General features: G+C 44.7%; 1 protein-coding gene across 1 annotated transcript in view; it reads right to left on the bottom strand.

Moving 5' to 3' along the window:
• The window catches only part of SNTB1 (syntrophin beta 1), a 230,981-nt gene that overhangs the window by 28,584 nt on the left and 180,058 nt on the right, over positions 1–22,339 (bottom strand). The window contains exon 4 of the mRNA XM_032316662.1: positions 1,468–1,607. Coding sequence (XP_032172553.1) covers positions 1,468–1,607 — 140 coding nt within the window. The remainder of the gene's footprint in view (positions 1–1,467; positions 1,608–22,339) is intronic.

The raw sequence follows: 22,339 nt of genomic DNA on the forward strand, positions 1-22,339 counted from the left end.
GTGACTAAGGTCTTATCTTTCTTTGGTTCCAGTTGGGAGAATGTCTCAGAATCTGCACATCAGTGCCCGTAGGCGAGGGCTATGGAAAGTGCTGGTGGTTGGGCTGAATTTGAACGGACCCCAAGACACAGCCCAAAGCTCCAGAGGAACATTTTAGGATGTCTGGACTCTGATTGTTGTGATTTTATTGTAAGCATCCAGAGTGTTTTCATAGCTATCCTGACAAAGATTTTCAGGCTTAGGATACTCAAAAATTAAATTACTGTTTCGCTTCATTTCATTTCATTTCATTAATATCTGAATGATCTAGGTGTGGCCCCGACCCCTGCCTCCTTGAAGGCCTCCTCCTCTACTTACCTCTGGGGCCAATAATCGCCTTCTTCGGGTCACCCTAGCTGTTCTCCATAATCACCGTAAGTGGAAGTAAAAGGGCTGTGAAAGGCGTTTCGGCTCCACACATCATTGCCATTTTACTCTCCTGTCCCCTCATGTTCTGCCCCTGGGTCTCATTCTGCTCCCTGCGCCCAAGCCTTGGCTATATCCCGTCTGGCACAACTCAGTCCCTTCAGAACTGGAGAACCCACCTTGCTTCTATCTCTCTCTCTTGCTCAGGACTGATGCCCCCAAACCTCCATCTGCTATGTTCTCTGTCTGTCGGACCAAACTCCTTCTAGAATCTGTCCCACACAGTAATTCATTCCACAGACATTTTAGGGCCCTATATCGCCAAGCCCAATACCGGGGAGGCCATAAGCGTCACGTTGGCATGCCTGCCTTCTAGGTCAAGAAGGAGAGATAGAGGGGTAATGAAAGCTATGCCCATTATCCTAAAGCACATACGGAAAGAGCCGGCAACAGGAGCCAGGAGCGGTCAACTGCCTGGACCAAGAGACTCCGATCTGATGCGCTTTTGTGCTCAGAATACAGACCTTCAAAAAGAGGGTGAGCCCATAGTGCATTAAGACAGTATGTCACATGAACAATAAATAGGCACTGAAGGTCTTACGAAACAGAAAGATGTGGCAGCACCACCAACCAGAAGCTGTGGGATCTTGGGCCGAGTAAACTGTAGAAAGCCCAGTCCCGGCACACTCCCGCGTGACAACCTCTGCGCCCCACGTTTGAAGACCCTTGCTTGACCATGCTACCTGAATCTCAAGACTGCGAACACAGGGGCATAGTTCGTCTCAAAGGAACCGGGGAAGGTGACAAGGTGCAGGCCATCTCCCAGATGTCACCGCTCCTTCACGATGGACAAGCATTTTGTTCTGTGGCCCTGTGTGGCCCCACGCTGGGCCATAAAGGGTAATTCACCTATCTGGGTAGAAATGTGTGGTTACATTCTGGAAGACCTCTCTGTTCCCAATGCAACAGGAGGCGGGAAGGTAACATGCGGATATACTCGTAATTGACTAGAAGGGTTTCAAATAGAAAAGACATCAGACTCACACACAAGGCCAAGGCTACCTGGTGGCAAGAAGAGGGTACGTGTGAACTGGGCTGAACCAGGCTTCCTTCCTCCGCGGCATGCTGTCATAGATTAGAAGGTCCTTCTCGGTCAGCACCACCAGGGCTGGCTTCCACTGCTTCTCGCTCTCCCCGGGCACCTGGAACAGAAAGCAGGGTGCTGCTGAGTCACAGCCTGAAAGGAGCGGGGACTGGAAAGGAGAAGCTGCCTGCCCCCACTCCCCCAACACCAGTCAGAAGACCCGACCACAGGAGCCTTGTGTTCAGGTCATGAAATAAAAAAAGAAACCATGCTTGATTCCGGAAAAGATGTTTTCTCCATGGCCCTGGTGTGGATCCTCAGTACAGCAAGAAGGAGCCCAGCTGCCGAACATCTGTCACTGTTTCTCACCTGCCAGTCAGCACTGAAATCATTATTTCAGAGTGGGATGCAGGTGCTTGGGGGAATAAGCACGCCCAGATGGTTCTCTGATAGAGCGCATTGTTTTTATTAGGAAACGGTGAGGTTTGAAAGCTTTTGAAGAACTATCCAAAGGCTCCGAAAATGTATTATGGAGGCAAATGTCTGTCTGTCTGGAGAGGTAGGAGACATCACAGCCTTTCATTGACACTGTTTCTGCAACTCAGGCACCACCTTAAAATTCTTTTAGTTCCACATGGCACAGAAATGAGGGGGTGAAATGAGCCAGTGGGGATAGGAGAGGATTCAAACGTCTAGTTGGGTGTTTGGATCAGGTGACCCTTAAGGCCCCTTCCCATTCTGGGAGTCAGGTAGCTCAGGTCTTATGAGCCAACCCCCACTCCCACCCCGGTATTGATCATCCCAAACTCTATACATGTTTTTCATCTATGAAAATTCCCTCTTTCCAACGTGAACTCTGAGCCCTGTGATAAGTCTTTATGCTCAGTCTGAACACACTCAGTGTGTTAACCCTGTGACTCGAAGCTCAGATCCTACGGCAGAAGCATGAGCTTCACATGGGAGCCTGCTAGAAATGCAGAGTCTCAGGTCCATCGCAGACCTATTGAATCAAATCTGCATTTTAGCAAGACCTCGGGGTGGCTCATTAAAGATTAAGAATCACTGCGCCAGATGAGGTCAAGGTCGTCTTTGACGCTGGCGATTCAGTGAAGATTCCACCCTTTCATGACAAACCACAGTCCAAAATCTATTCAAAATTAAGCTAGGCAGCAAGCTGCCTAAGTGATAAAGCTAATTTCTTCCCTTTGTATTTTATCGTTACTTTTCTTAAGTGCCACAGTGACATCTGTATTGAAGTGACTTTAAGACAGAACGATCAAAGCCGAGAAGATGGGCAGGATGGCAGAGGGGGGTTGTGGAAGGATCCGTGGTTTTTATGGGCTGCCTGAATCTGGGTCCCTGCTCCATTATTTATTGCCCGGGTAACGCTGGGAGACTTATTATTCTCTGTCCTTCTATTTCTTCACCGATAATGATAGTATCATTCACAACAGTGGTTTAGAATGTTGCTTCTGGAGCCGGAATGCCTGAACATAAATCATAGCTCTTTCCAATTTACTAGCTGGGGGATCTCGGCCAAGTCAGCTCATCTCTTTGTACCTCAGTTTCTATACCTGTAAAATGGGGAAATAACAGTATGCATATGAGAGGATTGTGGCGAAGGTTGAGTTAAAATGTCTAAAATGCTTCTCACATGCAGAATATGCATACCTCTTAGTAGCGTCTACCTCATAATGCTAGAGGGGAGATTAAATGAGACGGTACTTGGGGGTGCCGGGCTAGCTCAGTCAGTAGAGCATGTGACTCAATCTCAAGGTGGCAAATGCAAGCCCCCAGTTGGGTGAGAAGCCTAATTAGAAAGAAAGAAAGAAATACAGAGAGAGAGAGAGAAAAGAAAGAGAGTCTATAGTGTGCTTAGCATAACATCTGGCAGATGGTAAGGCCCTCAGTGAACCAGAGGGTGGGAAACTGACTCACTGGTTTCTAAACTTGTCAAAAGGAATTCTTTGGATATGGCAACAATATGTCAAAGTACAGACTTTCCTTGGAAAAAAACATATAAGGAAAACCAAGAATATCTTTGGTGCTGTATAATTTCTACTCATGCTTTTCCCATCCATCCCAAAGTTCTTCCAGGAAGAATCCATAACACAATGACCATGCATCCCTTCCAACAATTTCAATAAAAACTCCCTTTCAGGGGCACCTGAGTGGTTCAGTCAGTTAAGTGCCTGCCTTTAGCTCAGGTCATGATCCCGGGGTCCTGGGATCAAGCCCCACGTTGGGCTCCCTGTTCAGTGGCAAGTCTGCCTCTCTCTCTTTCTCTGCTCCTCTCCCCTGCTTATGCTTTCTTTCATTCCCTCTCTCAAATAAATAAAATCTTAAAAAAAAAAAAGCCTCCCTTTCTAGAAAGAAGAAACCACTGTAAAGTTATTTATACTAGAATGTGAATGACTAACCTGATTCATTTCTTCCATTAAGCATTTGATACATAATTTTAAAAATCTAGTTTTAGCTTAGTGCTTTTTCCAACAGAACAAAAGCATCTTTTTTTTTTTTTTTAAAGATTTTATTTATTTATTTGCGAGAGAGACAGTGAGAGAGAACATGAGCAAGGAGAAGGTCAGAGGGAGAAGCAGACTCCCCATGGAGCTGGGAGCCCGATATGGGACTTGATCCCGGGACTCCAGGATCATGACCTAAGCCGAAGGCAGTCGTCCAACCAACTGAGCCACCCAGGCGTCCCAGGAATTGTTACACCGCATCTTTAAAGAGATCAAAATGAATTGTTACAGCAGACAATGTACTAGACCTCACAAGGTAACCAAGCTATGTTCTCAAGACATAGTATCTGGGGGGTTTGGAATAAAATTTTTCCAGTCTATATGTTACACTTAGTAAATTTCCTTTCCAGTTCATTAAATTGGACTGAAAAAGATACAAATGATCCTCCCAAAGTGCCTTTCTTACCTAGTCAGATCTGATCCATTAACTTTGCGATCATTTAAATGTGAAAACAACTAAGTATCATTCTTCAGAAACAGTTTTAAGTTTGCAAAACAAACCCCAACAGTGAATGCCAAGAGTAAAATGCAGACCTTTCTAATGGTGAAATCACCAGCTCAACCACATGTCAAATAGTATATATAGGTATGAGTAATTCTAAAGCCCTATAACATTTTTTGTCGTTAAAGAGAGCTTCGTGGATTTGTTACCTGTGCTGTGAGAATACTCAGTGAGCATTTTCCACAGCTTCTGTGTGGAGAGCTTTCATTTTAATACTGTGTGAATGCTCGAAGCTAGAAATCTGCCCATAAGGACAACCGACTTTGCAAGGAGAAAAATGTTATGCTGAAAATGGGGTTTTAATACCATTTTTTGTGCTCTGTGAGCTTACACTGCAAAGTCTTCCAAGAACACTTTCTTTTTCAGGCTGGAGCATTTGTGCTATTGTTCGGTGACAACTTCCATGACAAATCCCAATTTCCAGGCACCCAAAGATTCTCCAGCATGAATGCAACCATTCTGGGATGTGTCTACATTTTATTAAGACGTGACTCCTGAAACAGATGTGACAACTTCCATCGCGATCCCAGCCACCTGCCGCGGCAGTATCTTACGAATCGAACGTGCTTCTCATGAAGAAGGCGAAGGAGAAGACACGGAAACAGACAAACTGTTCTGAAATGACCCTGAAGCACAACCGGGTCTGAGCTGAATGCTGTCCCCTCAGTCCCTTTGGCAGAGCCTGTTTACAAAATGACAAGAAGAAGGTGGGGCGCCTGGGTGGCTCAGAGGGTTAAAGCCTCTGTCTTCAGCTCCGGTCATGATCTCATGGTCCTGGGATCGAGCACCACATTGGGCTCTCTGCTTAGCAAGGAGCCTGCATCCCCCCCATCTCTGCCTGCTTGTGATCTTTCTCTGTTAAATAAATAAATAAAATCTTTTAAAAAAGTGATAAGAATAATTTGAGAGAGTGGGAAGAAGTCACTGGTAACAACTGAGGGAAGTAGAAATAAAGGTAGGAAATCAGCACATTTTATCTCTCAAACTTACAAAATGTTACATGTCAATTCTATTTCAATTAAAAAAAAATGAAGGGAAGTAGAATCATTAAATCCTCTATTTGAGACAGGTCTCATACATCATCTACATCAGCAGCTTTCAAACATTTAAAAGTCTTTGATCGCTCTGATCAGATTCAATCACTGGTCAAAGAGCAAAATATAGGACAATTGAAAGAGGCTCTATATGAGGTTACAGCCTGGCGGAGATCTGAGACTTCATGTCATTCTTTTTCCTACCATGTCTTTCTTTGTCCTACCGCCAGCCACACGCCAGCCACACCTCTGAGCGAGCTTCCTAGCAACCACTGGGATACAGCTGGAAAATTTCTGACCTCGTTTTCCCTAAAATATCTAGAATCTGCAGATCACTTTTAAAGAGACTGTTGTGCCAAAACCTCTCCCTACCTTTTCTGTGGTTATTTCCAAAAAAAGAATACTACTGCAGTTGCCTAGACAAAGTTGTAATGATACAATCAATAATACATATGGAAAGCTTAGAAAAGTGTCTCGCATACAGTAAGCAAGCAAACCTTTAAAAATAGTAGTTATTCCAAATTCTAAAAGATAGACACCCCTATATTTATAGCAGCATTATTTACAAAAGCCAAAATATGGAAGCAATCTAAGTGTCCATTGCCAGATGAATGGGTCAAGAAGATACATGTGTGTGTATACACACATATATAAGATGGAATATTACTCAGCCGTATAGAAGAATGAGATCTTGTCATTTGTGACAACTTGGTTGGACCTAAAGAGTATTATGTAAAATGAAATAAGTCAGACGGAGAAAGACAAATAATGTAAGATTTCACTTTTCTGTGGAATCTAAAATACAAAACAATGTTAAAAAATACAGAAGCAGACTTAAATATAGACAATAAACCTGTGGTTGTCAGGGGAGGGGGGATGGGAGAATGAGGAAATAGGTAAAGGGGAGTAAAAGATAAAAACTTTGGTTATAAATAAGTCATAGGGATGAAAAGCACAGCACTGGGAATATAGTCAATAATGTAGTAACTTTCTATGGTGACTGACAGTAATGGCACTTACCGTGGTGATAATTTTGTAATATATGTAACTGTCCAATCACTATGCTACATATCTGTAACTAATACAGAATTGTATGTTGTCGACTATACATTAATTTAGAAGAAAATGCTAGATATTCTACTACCACATCAAAGTAGGAGTAAGTGTTCAAACAAAAGATCTGAATAAACGTGGGCATGAATTCCTTGCCTTTCTGGGTCTAATGTCCTCCTTGGCCAAAGAATGTGGTAAGACAGGGGCGCCTGGGGGAGGGGGCTGTCAGTTAAGTGTCCAACTCTGGGTTTTGGCTCAGGGAGTGATTTCAGGGTCCAGAGATCGAGCCCCGAGTCAGACCAAGCTCAGCGCGGAGTCTGTTTAAGACTCTCTCTACCTCTCTCTCTGCGCCCCCCACCCCCCCCCACCAAAATAAATAAATAAATCTTAAAAAAAAAAGGGTAAGACAAAGTTATTGCTAACAGCCTTCCAACTTGAAAGTCAGACGGTCTTTTTCAGTTTAAAATGCCCTGCTCCCAGGCTTGGACTGCTTTATAGGACTCTTGCTTTATTATCTCTTCTTTGTTCTGTGGACTCTGTTTACAGGGCAAAACCCCCAATGTATGGATTCTTTTTTCCCCACCCAGGCCAACCCACTCTTCCTAACACGGCGATTTTCTGCCTTCTACTTGAGCACAGGGCGGAGGTACAGCTCCGAGGCTTTGGAGCCAAACCACAACGTCTTGGAAATCTGGCTTTGTCACTGCTCAGCTAAGGGATCTGAAGAGCTTTCTCAACTGCTGTAAGCACTTGTTCACCGATGGGTAACACGCCTGAAACGGCCTCCTGTGCATGTATTATGAGGATTAAATGAGACCGTGTATACAAAGTCTCCCATATGGCAGACACTGGAGGTGCTCGACTATCCCCATCAGACGGCTCCCGTGCACGCTTGCTTCCAGCTCCCCGGCTCCGGGAGGAAGGTCTGGATGCGAGGCGAGTGGCTAATGGCAGAACCAAGAAAAGTTCACGGAGAAAGAAGGTCAATCGCAGCTTGGGTTTGGGAGCTCACGGCTATCTCGGCAACTTTTTAATTTAAGTCTTTTCACCTCCGATGGCGAGGAATGTAGAACAAAGGATGAGATAGCAGGGTAATAATAATGAGCGGTTATCAACTTCCAAATGCTTTACAAACAGGAGATAATTAATCTTGCACCAGCTCTCCGAGAGGCCGATGGAGACCCCCTCCCCTTCACCGAAGGGAGAGGAACACGTCTCAGAGCGGCCACGGGAACATGGGCAACACGCGAACAGGCCGCGGTCCGCAGCCCTCTTCTAGATGGTCCCCAACATCACCGGGACCCAGCGGTCGGGAGCCAGGGGGGACCTCCACACCGGGATGCGGAGCCGAGTGGGAAGGAAGAGAGGGCAGAGAACGGGAGCGGGACCAGCCAGCACGCTCGGAAACGGGGCTCTGTGGGCGCCTCAGCTCCTCGGGCCTCACTACTGGGTTTGCTTCTCTCTTCTCGCCCAGCTCCCAAACTGTTGGCACCTGGACCACAGGCTGAATCCACAGGCGGATGACATTGGGGGGCACATGGGATGAATGCGTCCAGTTCACTAGATGTCAAGACAATGCTGACAAATGTTAGAGCAAGCAGAATGAAAATAAGGAAAAGAAAACACGGTTTGGCTGCGGGACGTTTCGGGAGGGTATCATTTTTACATGCCAGCGTTCCCAACAGCAGCAGTCCCCAATTTCCAACATGCTCCCTCCTGCCAAATTCTGAAACTGGCTCTGCAATTCTGTAAGCTGTCTGCAGTAAAGCCCCAGATTCAGGGTTCGTAAGTAGGACTTGCACTAGAGTCAACGTACGAATTAGCACAGCAGGATCGTAGATAAGTCACCCCCGGGGGGCGGGGACAGGACCACGCTCCCTCTCAAGGCTCTAGAAGGAAGAATTCTCCCCTGCCTCTCCCAGCTTCTGGTCGCCACTGGTGTTCCTCGAAGCTGTGTCAGTCCCATCTCTGTTTCCATTGTCACATAGACCTTCTGTGTCTTCTCGTGGCCTTCTCATCGAGACACCTGCCACTGGATTCAGAACCTCCTCCCCCCCAATTCCAGCATGAACTCAACTAATTACATCAGCAAAGACCCTATTTCCAAGTCAGGTCACATGCTGAGGTCCCGAGTGGACATGAATTGGGAAGGGGCGGGTAAAGCCAAGACATTAATCCTAAGACAACAGCAAGAACCCACAACATTTTCAGTTAGTTTTCCAGTTCTCTCTTGGAACATCTGGCAACATGGAGTATGTTTTTTGAAAGTTATCTTGTCTACTGAGTACGCAGAAGGTCAGATGCTAATGTACTCTAACAGGAGCCTTTGATGGCTCTGTTAAAAGTAATGCTTTGGTCCCCGGGATTTCACAATGAAGCCAACCTAAGGGCAGATGGCACATATCCAAGGAGATGAGTGCAGAGCCTGGGTTTTATATCTTCTTTCGTCATACAGCATCATGGAAAGAGGAGACAGAAGGCACAGAGCACTTCAACCACGTGAATCTGGCCTTTCCACTGTTCTGTCTCATTTTGCTTACTGCTAATGAGACGGATGCATTCTAAGATATGTTCCAGGAAGTGATTCCGAGGTCTCTTCTTGCTTCCTAAAGACTGCTGGACTCTATTCAGGTAACTCTGTATCTCTGTGTCACTCCCAGCTCAGGCTACGCACAATCATTTCGGACTAACAAGTTGGAAGAACCAGACCAGCCACCCAAGCCGCTGTCTTGTTAAGTTGGGTCTGATTTTCTACCCTACACTCTTCTCTGCCTTTTGAAAAGCAGAAAGACAACCTTACCGGAGAATCCAACCACAGGAAGGGGGAGAGGAGCTCTCTGCCACCCTCCTTTTGCCCATTGTCTCTCTTAGTCTAATTAACTTCCCCTCTAAGGAAAGAGGGGCTGTGACTCTAATTGTTTGGATCTAGACCTGTCACGGGGTCTTTTTTTTTTTTTTTTTTTTAAAGATTTTATTTATTTATTTGACAGAGAGAGACCACGAGTAGGCAGAGAGGCAGGCAGAGAGAGAGAGAGAGGAGGAAGCAGGCTCCCGCCGAGCAGAGAGCCCGATGCGGGACTCGATCCCAGGACCCCGAGATCACGACCCGAGCCGAAGGCAGCGGCTTAACCCACTGAGCCACCCAGGCGCCCCATGGGGTCTTTTTTTTTAACAGCGGGCATTGTCATCTTCATCACAAGTGGGTGACTGTGGTCACTACTCACTCACTGCACATCATCATATTTGCATGACGGGAACACATATGCTGGACTGGTCCTAGGACAGACTGGTCTTTTTGGTCCACACTGTTCACTCACTTCAATACCCAAGCATCCTAGATTCAAAAGAGGCCACAGGAGGAAAGACACATCACTTCAGCCATGTTCTACAGGATGCAGCGTTTACCTGAGCTTGGTATTAATTAGGGTTTATTGGGCACTTGCTTAGCTACTAATAAATATGGGGTTTTCTTTTCTTGTTTCTCATTAGTACATCATTCCCTCTCACTCTCAGCTGGGAATCCCAGAGAGGAGAAGGGGTGTGTGGTCACACTACCTAAATTCTACTCTGAACCACCTAACACTCAGCATTCTGGAAGAAAATCTGGCCATGAACTTGGACGCTCCAAACTGGATTCTGCTGTGTGTTCCCTTGTCATGCCCATTTTGAATAATTCTGCCTGTCTTTTTTTTTTTCTTTCCCTCCCCTGCCCAAATTAGTTTTTACCACTAGACAGTTGATTCTCTCCTTCCTTCCAGAGATGCTCTGGCTCCGCGGCCATTAGCTGTTTTCACCCCCCTCACCCAGCTTCTTGAATCCTGACTTGCCCGACCTGTCAATTCCTTCTCTCATTAGGGAGCCCCAACTCCTGGGAGCCTATCTCACCAACCATTCCATTTAGAGTCAGAATATATTTGCCTCTCCACTCGGTGTCTTGGCTCAACTGGGAACAACCCGAGTTTCCCCCCAGGACCTGGCAACTTCCTTTGGACACGTCCAAACACCAGCTGTTCGAAGTGGAGACCGCCGCGGCTACGAAAATGAATTCCTTACACGGCTTCGTATGGGTTTGTTCTTTGAAACTTGTAAACATTCCCTTTCATCTTGTTTACTTGTGTGCTCAGCTCAACCTTTTCTGAGGGAAGTCCAAAAGTAAATTTCAACGCTGTGCCCTGCCTGAATTATACAATACTGTAATTGAGCAGTGTTGGAATTGTTTGAGATTTGCTCTATCTTCGGACCTCAAGAGTAGAAGTAAGTTAGAAGGGGCACTTAGGAGAGAAAAGTTTAGAGAGAACGTGACATGTTGGATTCTGAGCCTTTCAATCTGATGGTTTCAAAATCTACATCCCAGGAAGATAATTCTTTTATTAAGGGGGGCTAGACTAAAGGGGTAAATGTGTATTAAGAACTGGCCATGTGATGAGCACGGCTGTGGGTTACATGGTGTCCCTCTCTCCTCCAAATTCAGATGTCGAAGCCCGAACCCCCAAAACCACTGAATGTGACCATTTTGGGAAAGATGGTCATTGCAGATGTAGTTCATTAAGACGAAGTCATACTGGAAGACAACAGACCCTAAACCAATATGGCTGATGTGCTGATAAGAAGGGAAATGTGGACTTGGGGAGAACGTCATGTGAACATGAAGACAGTAGTGATCAAGCCCCAGGATGCCAAAGCTGGCCAGCAGGGAGGAGACAGGCATGGAGCGGATACTCCCTCACAGCCCTCAGGACCAAGGAAGCCTGCCAGTGCCCGACTGGTGAGTTGCTGGCATCCGGAACCTCGAGACAATTCATTGCTGTCGTCCGATTGCTGTAGTTCCTTATGGCGGCCTTAGGAAACAATACAAGTGCCGCGCTCAGCTTCCCCTCCCTCAGTCCCTTCGACACCTTGAGGCGTGCATTATTATCTGTGTTTTACAGAAGGAGAAACTGTGGCTCAGAGAGGTCCCACACTAGCCGAAGTTACGCAATGATAGTTACAAAGCCACTTACGTGCCTTCCTGACCTCAAAACTGTGATATTATCAGATCACAAAGCTGCCTCTCAGAAGAAAGGAAAAGGGGGGTGATGTGGGGACGGGAGGAAAAGGCAGGAGGGAAGAAGACCAGCTGGGAACTCGGCTGTAGTGTCTCCCGCGGACTGGGGTGCACGGGGTCCAGCTCTGTGCAACTCGGCAACACACTCCTCCTTCCTTCTTTCCCACCTCCTGGCACACGGGGCTCCACTCCGGCCAGACGTCGGCTCAGCACAAGTTCCTCTGAGTAATCAAAGCTCTTTATTCCCCAAGTCTCACATCTGATTAAAGTAATTCAAGACTAAGTTGTAAATGACTCATAACCCTTAATACGTCTTTCCACTGAGGGATATTTCTATTTATAATGAGTAGCTGGGACAAAATTAGTCTCCCATGTTTATTCTTCATTGCACAATTGAACGGCTAGTCAATGAACCATGTCTGTTTTCTAAAGGCAGTGAAATATTCTATTATACTATAAATTTAATTTGTATGTTTTTGTTATTTTAGCACACCTTATTCTTTGCTGGTGGTGTTCACTCTGGTACAAACGTCTGCCAGTTTTAAGTCCAAATTAATGAGCTGTGCAGTTCTCAATCAACCATGTATCCTATGTTCAGCAACAAAGAACAGAGCACAGTAGGCTATGAAATTTGGATATCTGTAGCTACCATACATTCCTAGATATTTGAATCACTAGGAAGTGAAGCGGTTCCTGGCCCTTCTAGCTCCTGGCTGAGAAAACTCCAGATTCAAAGTACATGCTTTCAGCAATGTTATAGTGGCTGTATTAACCATAGAATCTTCTAGACAAGGAGTCACAAATTTAGAGACTACAGAGAACCAGATGTAAAAAAGAAAAAAGACAACCCACACCCCATTTATGGGGGAGATTCTTTTTAGCATTGGCCAATCATTCATTACCAGGGAAGGTAGTAGACACAGTATTGCCAAAAGAAGCATTTCAAGAGAGTTTGTATTTTTTAATGTGAATTCTCCCTAGTTTTAGAAGTTCACATATGAGTTTCCTATCGCTGCTCTAAGAAATCACCACAATTTATTTATGGTATTTATTCTTTTATAGAGAATATTCTGGTATTTATTATTATATTGTGGTATTTATTCTCTTATAGTTGTGGAAATTTTAAGTCCTAAAATCAAGGTGTTGGCAGGTCTGCTACTTCTGGAGGCTCTAAGGGACAATCCATTTCCTTGTCATTTCCAACCTCTAGAAGCTTCCCTCCTTCCTTTGGTGCATGACTCCACATCAATCTGCCTTTTCATCCTTTGCTTCCATCACCTACCCTTGACTCTGACCTTCCCACCTTCCTCATTTAAGGACCCATGTGACCAAACTGCCCCTCCCTCTGGGACAACCCGAGATAATTTCACCATCTTGAGATCCTTAATTACATCTGCAAAGTCCTTCTTCCTATGTAAGACAATGTATCTACAGGTTTTGAGGATTAGGATGCGAACATCTCTGGGGAAGCATTATTCTGCTTATCAGTTGGCAACTATTACAAATTAGAAAAACAGTAATATGAAGTGAAGTCGTATGAAGCCCGGCACTTCTTTAAGAATCTCCAGCATGTCCTCTTCCCTCCATCCCACCCCCAAAATGGGTAAATGGAGAAAACAAGATAAACAGACTCTAGGCAGCCATAAAAATTGGGTTATGTGTGAGGCACCTGAGTGGCTCAGAGGATTAAGCTTCTGCCTTCGGCTCTGGTCATGATCTCAGGGTCCTGGGATCAAGTCCCGCATCGGGCTCTCTGCTCAGTGGGGAGCCTGCTTCCCCCCACTCCCCGCCTGCCTCTCTGCCTACTTGTGATCTCTGTCAAATAAATAAATAAAAATAAAATTTAAAAAATTGGGTAATGTGCACCTGGAGGTTCATTATTGGTTTTTTTCTTTTTAAATGAAAAAAAGTTCCTTTAATAAAAATTAAAATAACTAAATAATATGGGGACTGAGAAAATACCCCTGCAAGGCAGCCAGGCATGGCCCACGGACTGCCAACCTGCTGTTAAGTAAAGACACCTACTTGAGAAATACACAATGCACAGGTGCACAATCCTGGCAAACAGATTTGCAGAACTCACAGGCAGGGTTCCCCCGAGTGCCTTGTGTTCCTCAAGGGCCCCCAACAGTCCACTGAAGTACAAGTGTGATCTGAATTATCTGAAGGCTGAGGTATAACAGGTGTATAAGCTGTTGAGACAGATTGGCTAAGAGCAGCCTCCATCCTCAAAATCTGTGTGTGTGTGTGTGTGTGTGTACGCGTGCACACGCGTGTGTTTATTCATCGTGGCCGAGCTCGTGGCTCCCTTGAAGAAGTACCTCCTCTGTCTCTACATGAAAATGGATACCAAAAAAAGTCGCCATCTAGTGCAGGGGATCAAGTGAAGGGTCAGGGAAAGATGTAAGTTAGCGATCTTGCAAAGCTGAAGTTTATTGGAGAAATTCCTATACAGCGGCCTCAAGATCTGGGGATTCTCCAAAATAATCCTCTGGCCCTAACATGCTACCGATTTCTGCTCCTTACTCCTTCCTTCTAACTTTTGAAAACACTGCCTCCGGAAATTCTCATCTTGGGTGGGATGACTGTCCCTATGGGCTCTTGGTTCTGTATCCAGAAGGTGTCCATGGTACGTGCCTAACGCCTGGGATCTAGGGGGTGTTCAACAGACTCCAGCTGAACTCTGAAGGATGGAAGTCATACCCAGATAATAGGAAACCGTCACCATCCAGTCCTGTCTAAAGAGCCCAGGCGTCCGTGACCTCTGTGTCTCTCATGGGCTTTCTTCAACCAGCCAGGGCTCCAATTCCCTGTTTCTTTCACAAGGAGTGAGCTGTCCAGACTCAGCTTCCAGAAATGGATGAAAAGCTGCTTCTAATCTGTGACCCTCACAGATAATTAAATTAGACTCTTCTCAGTCTGGTGGGGAAAGCTATTTTATATTTTCATTAACTCCAAAGGGCCTTTTCAATTACAGTCCCTGTTTGGTAAACAAGTTATCTTTGACTAACAGCCTTTCCTTCTCTAACACCCAGGAAACATGCCCTTTACAGGGATGCTGATGTGCAGCAGAAATTCATAATTTGGTAAAAAGTTATCTTTTGAAAGGCAGTTGACATTATCATTAAATCCGAAAGGAGCGAGTTCTTTAAAAAAAAAAAAGTCTCTGCTTCAGCATCTTGTTTTGTTCTCACTGGGTGTGTCTGTGGAGAATTTTATTTCTCCTTCAAAGGAGAAAGGAAGGGTGCTTTGAAGGAGGAAACCTATTAAAATGTAGGGAGTATCTAGCTTCTCAACACCATGTCAGCATTTTCTGAAGTCATGCCGTGGTCTTACGGCTCTCCAGTAACGTCAGCCACCATAACACTATTTACTATATGAAAGAAATACCAACATGTTTGCTTCCAGTTGGCAGATTTTTAAAACTAAACAAACAGAAGCAAAAAATAATTCATTTCTTAGAGATAGCTCAACATTCGCGTGACCAAGATCCCAGTGACAACTTCCAAAGTCCACTTATCCTACTTTTAGTTTAAATGCCTTCATAAAACCTGCCCCAACTAGGAAGATTCTTTTCCCCCTCCCCCCCTTCCCGACCTCCTGGAAGCAAAGATGCAATGTAGTATTAAGACTATAAATCTTGCTGTCAGTTCTGGTCTGCAAGTCAGCTCAGCTATCCGCAGTGTGATCTTGAATGAGTTACTTATCTCCTCCATGCTTCAATTTCCTCATCTGTAAAATGGGGGTAATAAAAGTCCCTCTCCCGTAAGACCATTAGGAAGATGGAATCACATAATGTGTATAAATGGCTTATAGTACAGTGCCCAGCAAAGATCAAGTTTTCAAAAACGAGTGTTTCTCGAAATTTGGTCTACAGATAACTTGCATGGAATCAGCGAGGCTGCGAGTTACATATTCTGATGTCTGCACCTTCCAAGACCCAATTATTCAAAAGTGCTAGGGGTTGAAAAAAGAAAAGGCGGGGGTGGGGGGGAGTGCTAGACGTAGTATCAGGAACTTGCACTTACAGCAAAGGCCCTGGATAAGTCTGGTGTGTGCGACTCTTCGAGAACACCTACAGTGAATGTTAATTACAGTCACCATGATTATAATGTATATAGAACTCATTTTCCAAAGACCAGTCCCCTCGGATTCCCTGCCTCTATATCACTGAGGCACTTGGTGGAAAGACCAATTCTTGAACCCCAAATCCGCTGAATGCTGGTATCTAGGACTGAAACTACACATCTCTGTTTCTGCGACTTCTCTGGAGACTGTGATACACAGCCTGCTTTGGGATTCCCTGGCTCATATAACTCATTGTGATACCGGCTCCTAGCCCTTCATTTTTTAATCATTTAGCCAGTGTCCATGATGTGATGAAAATGCCTGCTGTTAAAATCAGCTGACCTGTGGGGCGCCTGGGGGGCTCAGTTGGTTAAGTAACTGCCTTTGGCTCAGGTCATGATACTGGAGTCCCAGGATTGAGTCCTACATCAGACTCCCTGCTCAGCGGGGAGTCTGCTTCTCCAGCTGACCTCTCTCCTCTCGTGTGCTCTCTCTCTCTCTCTCAAATAAGTCAATAAAATCTTTTTTAAAAAATCAGTTGATCTGAATAGAGGTGTGTCTGCCCGAGTATACCTCTGAGCTACGATGGGCTCTTAGAAGAGGAACCCCTCCCCATTTCTTCCTAATGTGACATCCATGAACATTTGATTCCTGCATAGTTTTTCCAAACCCTAGTCATTCAGGTACCATTTTCATGATTTTTGTTGACTTCACTTATACCATTAATGGGATTCACCACTAGCCGCTCACCCAGTATCTATTTTCTTCTTCTTTTAAGTAAAAGGACTCCAAGATTATTAGAAGTGACAATATGTCCAGTTACAAAATTCTATTTCCCAGATCCCAATTATACTTCCTGTCCCCCTATCCAACAATCCCAACACTGACGTCTTCTGTCTTCACCCAGTAGGCTTGTTTCTATATCCAACCTGACACTCATTGGGTTGGACCATATGCACAGACACATCCCTCACGCCTCTTTCAAGTCCATTGGCATGCTCTTTGTAGCCGTCCAACGAGAGATGATATAAATGTTATTTCTGCGCAGTAAAGTAACTGTGAAAACAGGGTGACGTGTTCTCCCTCCTCTTTCCAGCCCTGCATTCTCTTCCTCAGATTGCCTTTCTGCAACACACAACCTATTTGTGGCCGACATGTTCCCTTCTGGAGTAAAAGAACCACAAGGAAAATTCCAAGGGCATTCGAACATTCTATGGAAGCCCAACAGCAGCAAATGAGACATAAGAAGGCAGTGAATGTAGTACCATGTCAGTATGGAGATCGTTCCAGGCATAAACATTTTTCTGGATGATCTTGGACCTCTCCAAAGACTTATAATTACAAGTTTCATACAAAATTACCTTTATACTATTTAAATAGTAGATCCAACTTCAGATTTATAAAACTGTAAATGAAGTACACTGTTAAGAATCTAAAAAACAGGGTGCTGGATGGCTCAGTCGTTAAGTATCTGCCTTCAGCTCAGGTCATAATCCTGGGATCAGCCCTGCATCAGGCTCCCTGCTCAAACTGTAAATGCGGTACACTATTAAGAACCTAAAAAATGGGGTGCCTGTGGCTCAATCATTAAGCACCTGCCTTTGGCTCAGGTCATGATCCCAAAGTCCTGGGATCAAGACCCGCATCGGGCTCCCTGCTCAGTGGGAAGCCTGCTTCTCCGTCTCCCACTCCCCCTACTTGTTTTCCCTCTCTCTCTGTGTCTCTCTCTGTCAAACAAATAAATAAAATCTTAATAAAAAAAAAAACTAAACTAGAAAACGTGGCTTTCTGAATAAAGAACACTTTGTCATTTTTTTTTTTTTCCTGTCCGGCTTTCCAAACACATTCATTGATTCAATAAACATTTTTTTTAAAAGACTTTGTTTATTGAGAGACAGAGCAAGCAGGGGGAGCAGCAGGCAGAAGAAGAAGCAGGCCCCCCACTGAGCAAGGAGCCCGATGTGGGACTCTATTCCAGGACCCTGGGATCATGACCTGAACTGAAGGCAGATGCTCAACCCAGATGTCCCTCAGTGAACATTTCTATAGCATATAGGTGTGCTGGGTCCTCTGCTCAGTGCCTCGCTGCCACTGAAAGGAGGTATAAGGCAGACAAGCCAGGAAAGAGTAAATAAGCAGAAATATAAAAAAGTAACTGAAGCAAGTGTTACAAAGAAAAAAACAGGCTAATATGATTTGAATACGCTATAAAGTGTAACAGAAATTTTCTCTTAGGAACAGTTCAGTTGCTGTCCTCTGACAGTTCAATGCTCTAGCTCTGTGGAGAATTTTTCTAAATCTAAATTTTGGCTTCCATGATATTAATCATCCATTAGTGTCACTTGCAAAAGTACTAAGGATTTCTTTCATGTTTCCAAAATAGGGATAAACACTTTTAAAAGGACTATCTTTACTTTGATTTAATAATCTATAGTCTTTGAGGATATTTACACAGCAAGTCTGAAGTCGACCAAGTATTTTTAAGATATGAAATCTACAAAATATTATGGTAACTCTTATAATAATAGATGGTTATCCATCCATTCATTCAATTACGTAAGGAGTCCTTACCAAATTTCTACTACAAGCCAAGCCCTGGGCCAGGCTTCAGGGACTAAACAATGAGTACGACTTCACCCTTACATCTAAGGGGATCATCATCTCAGGAACACAAGCAGGAGGAGACCCGAAGGGCTGGAAGAGGAAACGTTCGGTGTTTTCCAAGTAGGAAAGATGAGGGTTAGAATGGAAGAGAAGTCATCTATTCTGAAGCGACAGCCGGGACTCTTCTAGACACAGAAGAGGAGGAGGAAGGTCCAAGAGTACAGTTAGTGGTGTAGGGAAAGCTTAGGAAGAGAAATAATGTATCCAGAGAATGGTCGCCAGTTCTACTGGGCAGGCGTGTTGGCTGAAGAGGAGAAGAGACGACACAGGAAAGACAGCAGCAATCTGAGGGGTTACAAAACCACTAAGGTTTTTTTTACAAAACATGACTTAACTTCCCCAAACCCACATGTTCTGTGCTTACAACATACTCTTGGTGCAGGGTCTCGCCTTTTAAGCCAGGCAGTGTTGCGGTGAGTGAGTAGGTCCTTGGGATAGTTTTGGTGAGAGTTGTCTCTCTTGAACCTGGAGCACAAAGACCGCACCAATGGTGGAACCAGGCACCATCAATAACGCCTGCTCCCCTGCAGCGTGGAACCCCCTCATCAGAACCCTTTTGGCAGCTCCATTACCTTAACAAGTTGAGATTCTGTGCCCTGGTTATACCGGACACGTGACCAGGAACAACCCTAAACCTTTCTCATAACACAGCCATGAATTCGTGCCTCATACAGGGTTGGGCACCATGAAACTATCTGAGCCCTTGGTTTTTTTGGCCACGTGGGGTGGCGGAAGCAGAAGATGGGCAGAAGAAAGGCGGGGAAGGCATCTGGCTAGCCACCTGATTGGTGATGCTGGCTGAGAGGCCAGCCCTGTAGCAAGATCTAATCTACATCATTTTGACTCCTCTCCCCTCTCCTCCTGCACCCCTCACTCCCTCTGTATGCCTTGCTCAACTGGCAGCAGGAATCCCTTAGGACATCTTGCCGAGGCAGAGTCAGGGAGCTGGCTCTCTATCTCTTGAGCTACTTTCAGAGGACGCTTGCGGAGCTTAGCCGGTGCTTCCCACTCAGGCAACACCCTGGACTTCTGCGTGTACCCCAACTGCGTAGCTCACTCCATTTCGCTTTTCTTGGTATCGTAAATAATTTTTATAGACTGGACCTAGCGCTACCCCTCAAATGAAGCCCTACTGCCTGACTCAGCCTTATTCCTACTAGAATGAGCTACATGTTTTCATTTAGCTCTTCTCCTTCAGCCCCAACTTCCACTGAGGTACCACCCCTGTTTTACTGAATGAGCATTCCAACACTGCGGCAGAAGGAGTTTCCTCTGTGAGAATTTATTTGAGTTTTAATTTAAACATACGGTAAACTATCTCCACGGTGGTTCCTGAGTATGTATTTAGGCAACAGACTCTACAGTTTCTTACCACTTTAGTCTAGTTAAGTTGCTATAATAATAATAATAATAATAATAATAATAATACTTTTTTTAGTATTTACCAAACACCAGGCATAACTTTATAAGCATATCTCATTTAACCTTAAAACAATCCTGTGAGGTATACAATTACCATCCTCGTTATAAAATTAGGCAAGCTGTTGCTCAGAGATCTCGAATCCCATACCCAGTTTATACAACTCTACTTTATTATTTATTGTGACACAATATTCTGTGGTTTATTATTGATGGATACACAAAGGATGCCTGACCCCAACACTTAACAGTGCCTAGCACATAAGAGACACTCGCTATGGTCTATAGAAGGCCAAGTGGTAACAGGGAAATCCCTCCCTGAGGAAGAGGACCACAGTTACAGAATAGCTTTCCTCTACGTTTTACTCCCACTGGAAGAAGAGGACCAGAAATACCTACTTCTGTTGGGTAATTGGTCAAGGCCAGATCACTGGACTCTACGCTAGCTTCAGAGGCAAACGCCCTGTGTTTAGAAGGGTCTCACACTTGGTTTAATGCCTTCTATTGCTGTCCTGGAATTCTTAATACCTTTTTTTAAAGATTTTATTTATTTATTTGACAGACAGAGATCACAAGTAGGCAGAGAGGCAGGCAGAGAGGCATGCAGAGAGAGAGAGAGGAGGAGGAAGCAGGCTCTCCGCTGAGTAGAGAGCCCAATACGGGGCTCGGTCCCAGGACCCTGAGATCATGACCTGAGCTGAATGAAGGCAGAGGCTTTACCCACTGAGCCACCCAGGGGCCCCGAAATTCTTAATTTTTTTGAAAAAGGGGCCCCACATTATTACTTTGCAGTAGGCCTCGGAAATCATGTAGCCAGTCCTAACTACTCTGTAAGCTCCATAAACACAGACACTATTTTGTTTACTGTTATATCCCCGACATCCCGGACATGTTGGGTGTAGAGCAGGTGATCTGCGTGTGTTTGTTCATACAGTAGTTCTTCCTTATTTGTGGTTCCAGTTGCCTGAGTCAACTGCAGTCCAGAAGCAGATGGTCCTCCTTCTGAATTATCATCACGAGGTCATACAATAGCCTAACACTGTTTCGTGATGTCCCCATCATTCCGCCCACTTCACCTCATCACACGGGTGTTTTATCATCTCGCATCAGAAGAAGAGGGATATAGTATCATATGATAGGGGTACAAGGCAATAAGATATTTTGAGAGAAAGAAACCACATTCACGGAACTTTTGTTATATAGTACAGTGTTGTAATTGTTCTACTTTGTTCTTAGTTGTTATTAATCTCTTACCGTGCCTAATTTTTAAATTAAATGTTACCATATAGATATTTATAGGAAAAAACAAAGTTTATATAGGGTTTGGTACTATCTGTAGTTTCAGACATCTAGTGAGGGGAGGGGGGGTCACATCCCATGGATGATGGGAGGAGCTACAATGTATATTTATGTGCGCGCGTGTGTGTGTGTGTGTGTGTGTGTGTGTGTGTGTGTGTATTGTTGGCTTAATGAAAGATTAACTTGAAGAAGAAGCCAATGACTTACTCAAGAGACTCTAAATTTTTGGCAAGAAGCTCAAATTAGATTGAAGGCAGGAGAGTCTAGAATGTTCAGGAAACCACAAAAGAGCCCTTGGCTATTACCAAGACTACTAGACAAGGGGGCACTGGTCTCAAAGGGAGTGACCTAAGAGGTAGATAACCTGTAGACTTCACAGACAGGGTTGAGACTGCCATCACTGCTATAAGCATACCTGTGCTCACATTGTGTTTTTGTAACAGTGTGTGTGTCTTCAACCAGACAGTGAATCACTTGTCTGTTTTCTCTGTTCCATTTCTTGCTCTTCTCCAGTGAGATGGTTAGTTTTATGTGTCAATGTGGCTGGGTTATGCTATCCACTTAATCGATTAAACACTAATCAAGGTATTGCTGGGAACGTATGTGTAGATGTGACTTATATCTATAATCAGTTGTTTATATTATACTCCATGGTCCTCTGAGGTCCCTCTGATGCTCAAAACATCGCATGGCACCCTCTGCCTGCACCCCCCATCTGGACCCAAACTTATTCTTCCCAATATACCCAGAACCACCCAGAATCACACCTGAGGGCTCCAGCATGCCCTGCTTCCCTTCCTGGGAAGGGAACACTACACCCACCTGGACTATGCCCTGGGTCATGAGCATTTCCCATGACAGATTTTTTTAAAAAGGAGATTATCCTAGATAATCTGCGGACCCCATCTATCAGTCAGAAAGTCTTATCAGCAAAACTGAAATTTCTTTGAGGAAAAAGAGGTTCACCTGTGGAAGACAGCTTCGGGTCCACCCATAAGTCCTCTAAGTCTCTCAGTGTCCAGCCTGTCCTTCTCAACGGTCTACCCTATTGATTTCAGATCTGCCAACCCCCACAATCACACAAGCCAATTCCTTGAACTGAATCAATCTCTCTTTCTGTCTCTTTCTCTGGCTTCAGAAGCATAGGTAAACACCTGTGCTCCCTGACACTCAAAAGTCATCTGGAAAGTAGTATTTACCTTGAATGTAATAAAAATCAGTCTACGATGTATTACTCAGGGG

This window comes from Mustela erminea, chromosome 16 (assembly GCF_009829155.1).
Source record: "Mustela erminea isolate mMusErm1 chromosome 16, mMusErm1.Pri, whole genome shotgun sequence".
NCBI lineage: Eukaryota > Metazoa > Chordata > Mammalia > Carnivora > Mustelidae > Mustela > Mustela erminea.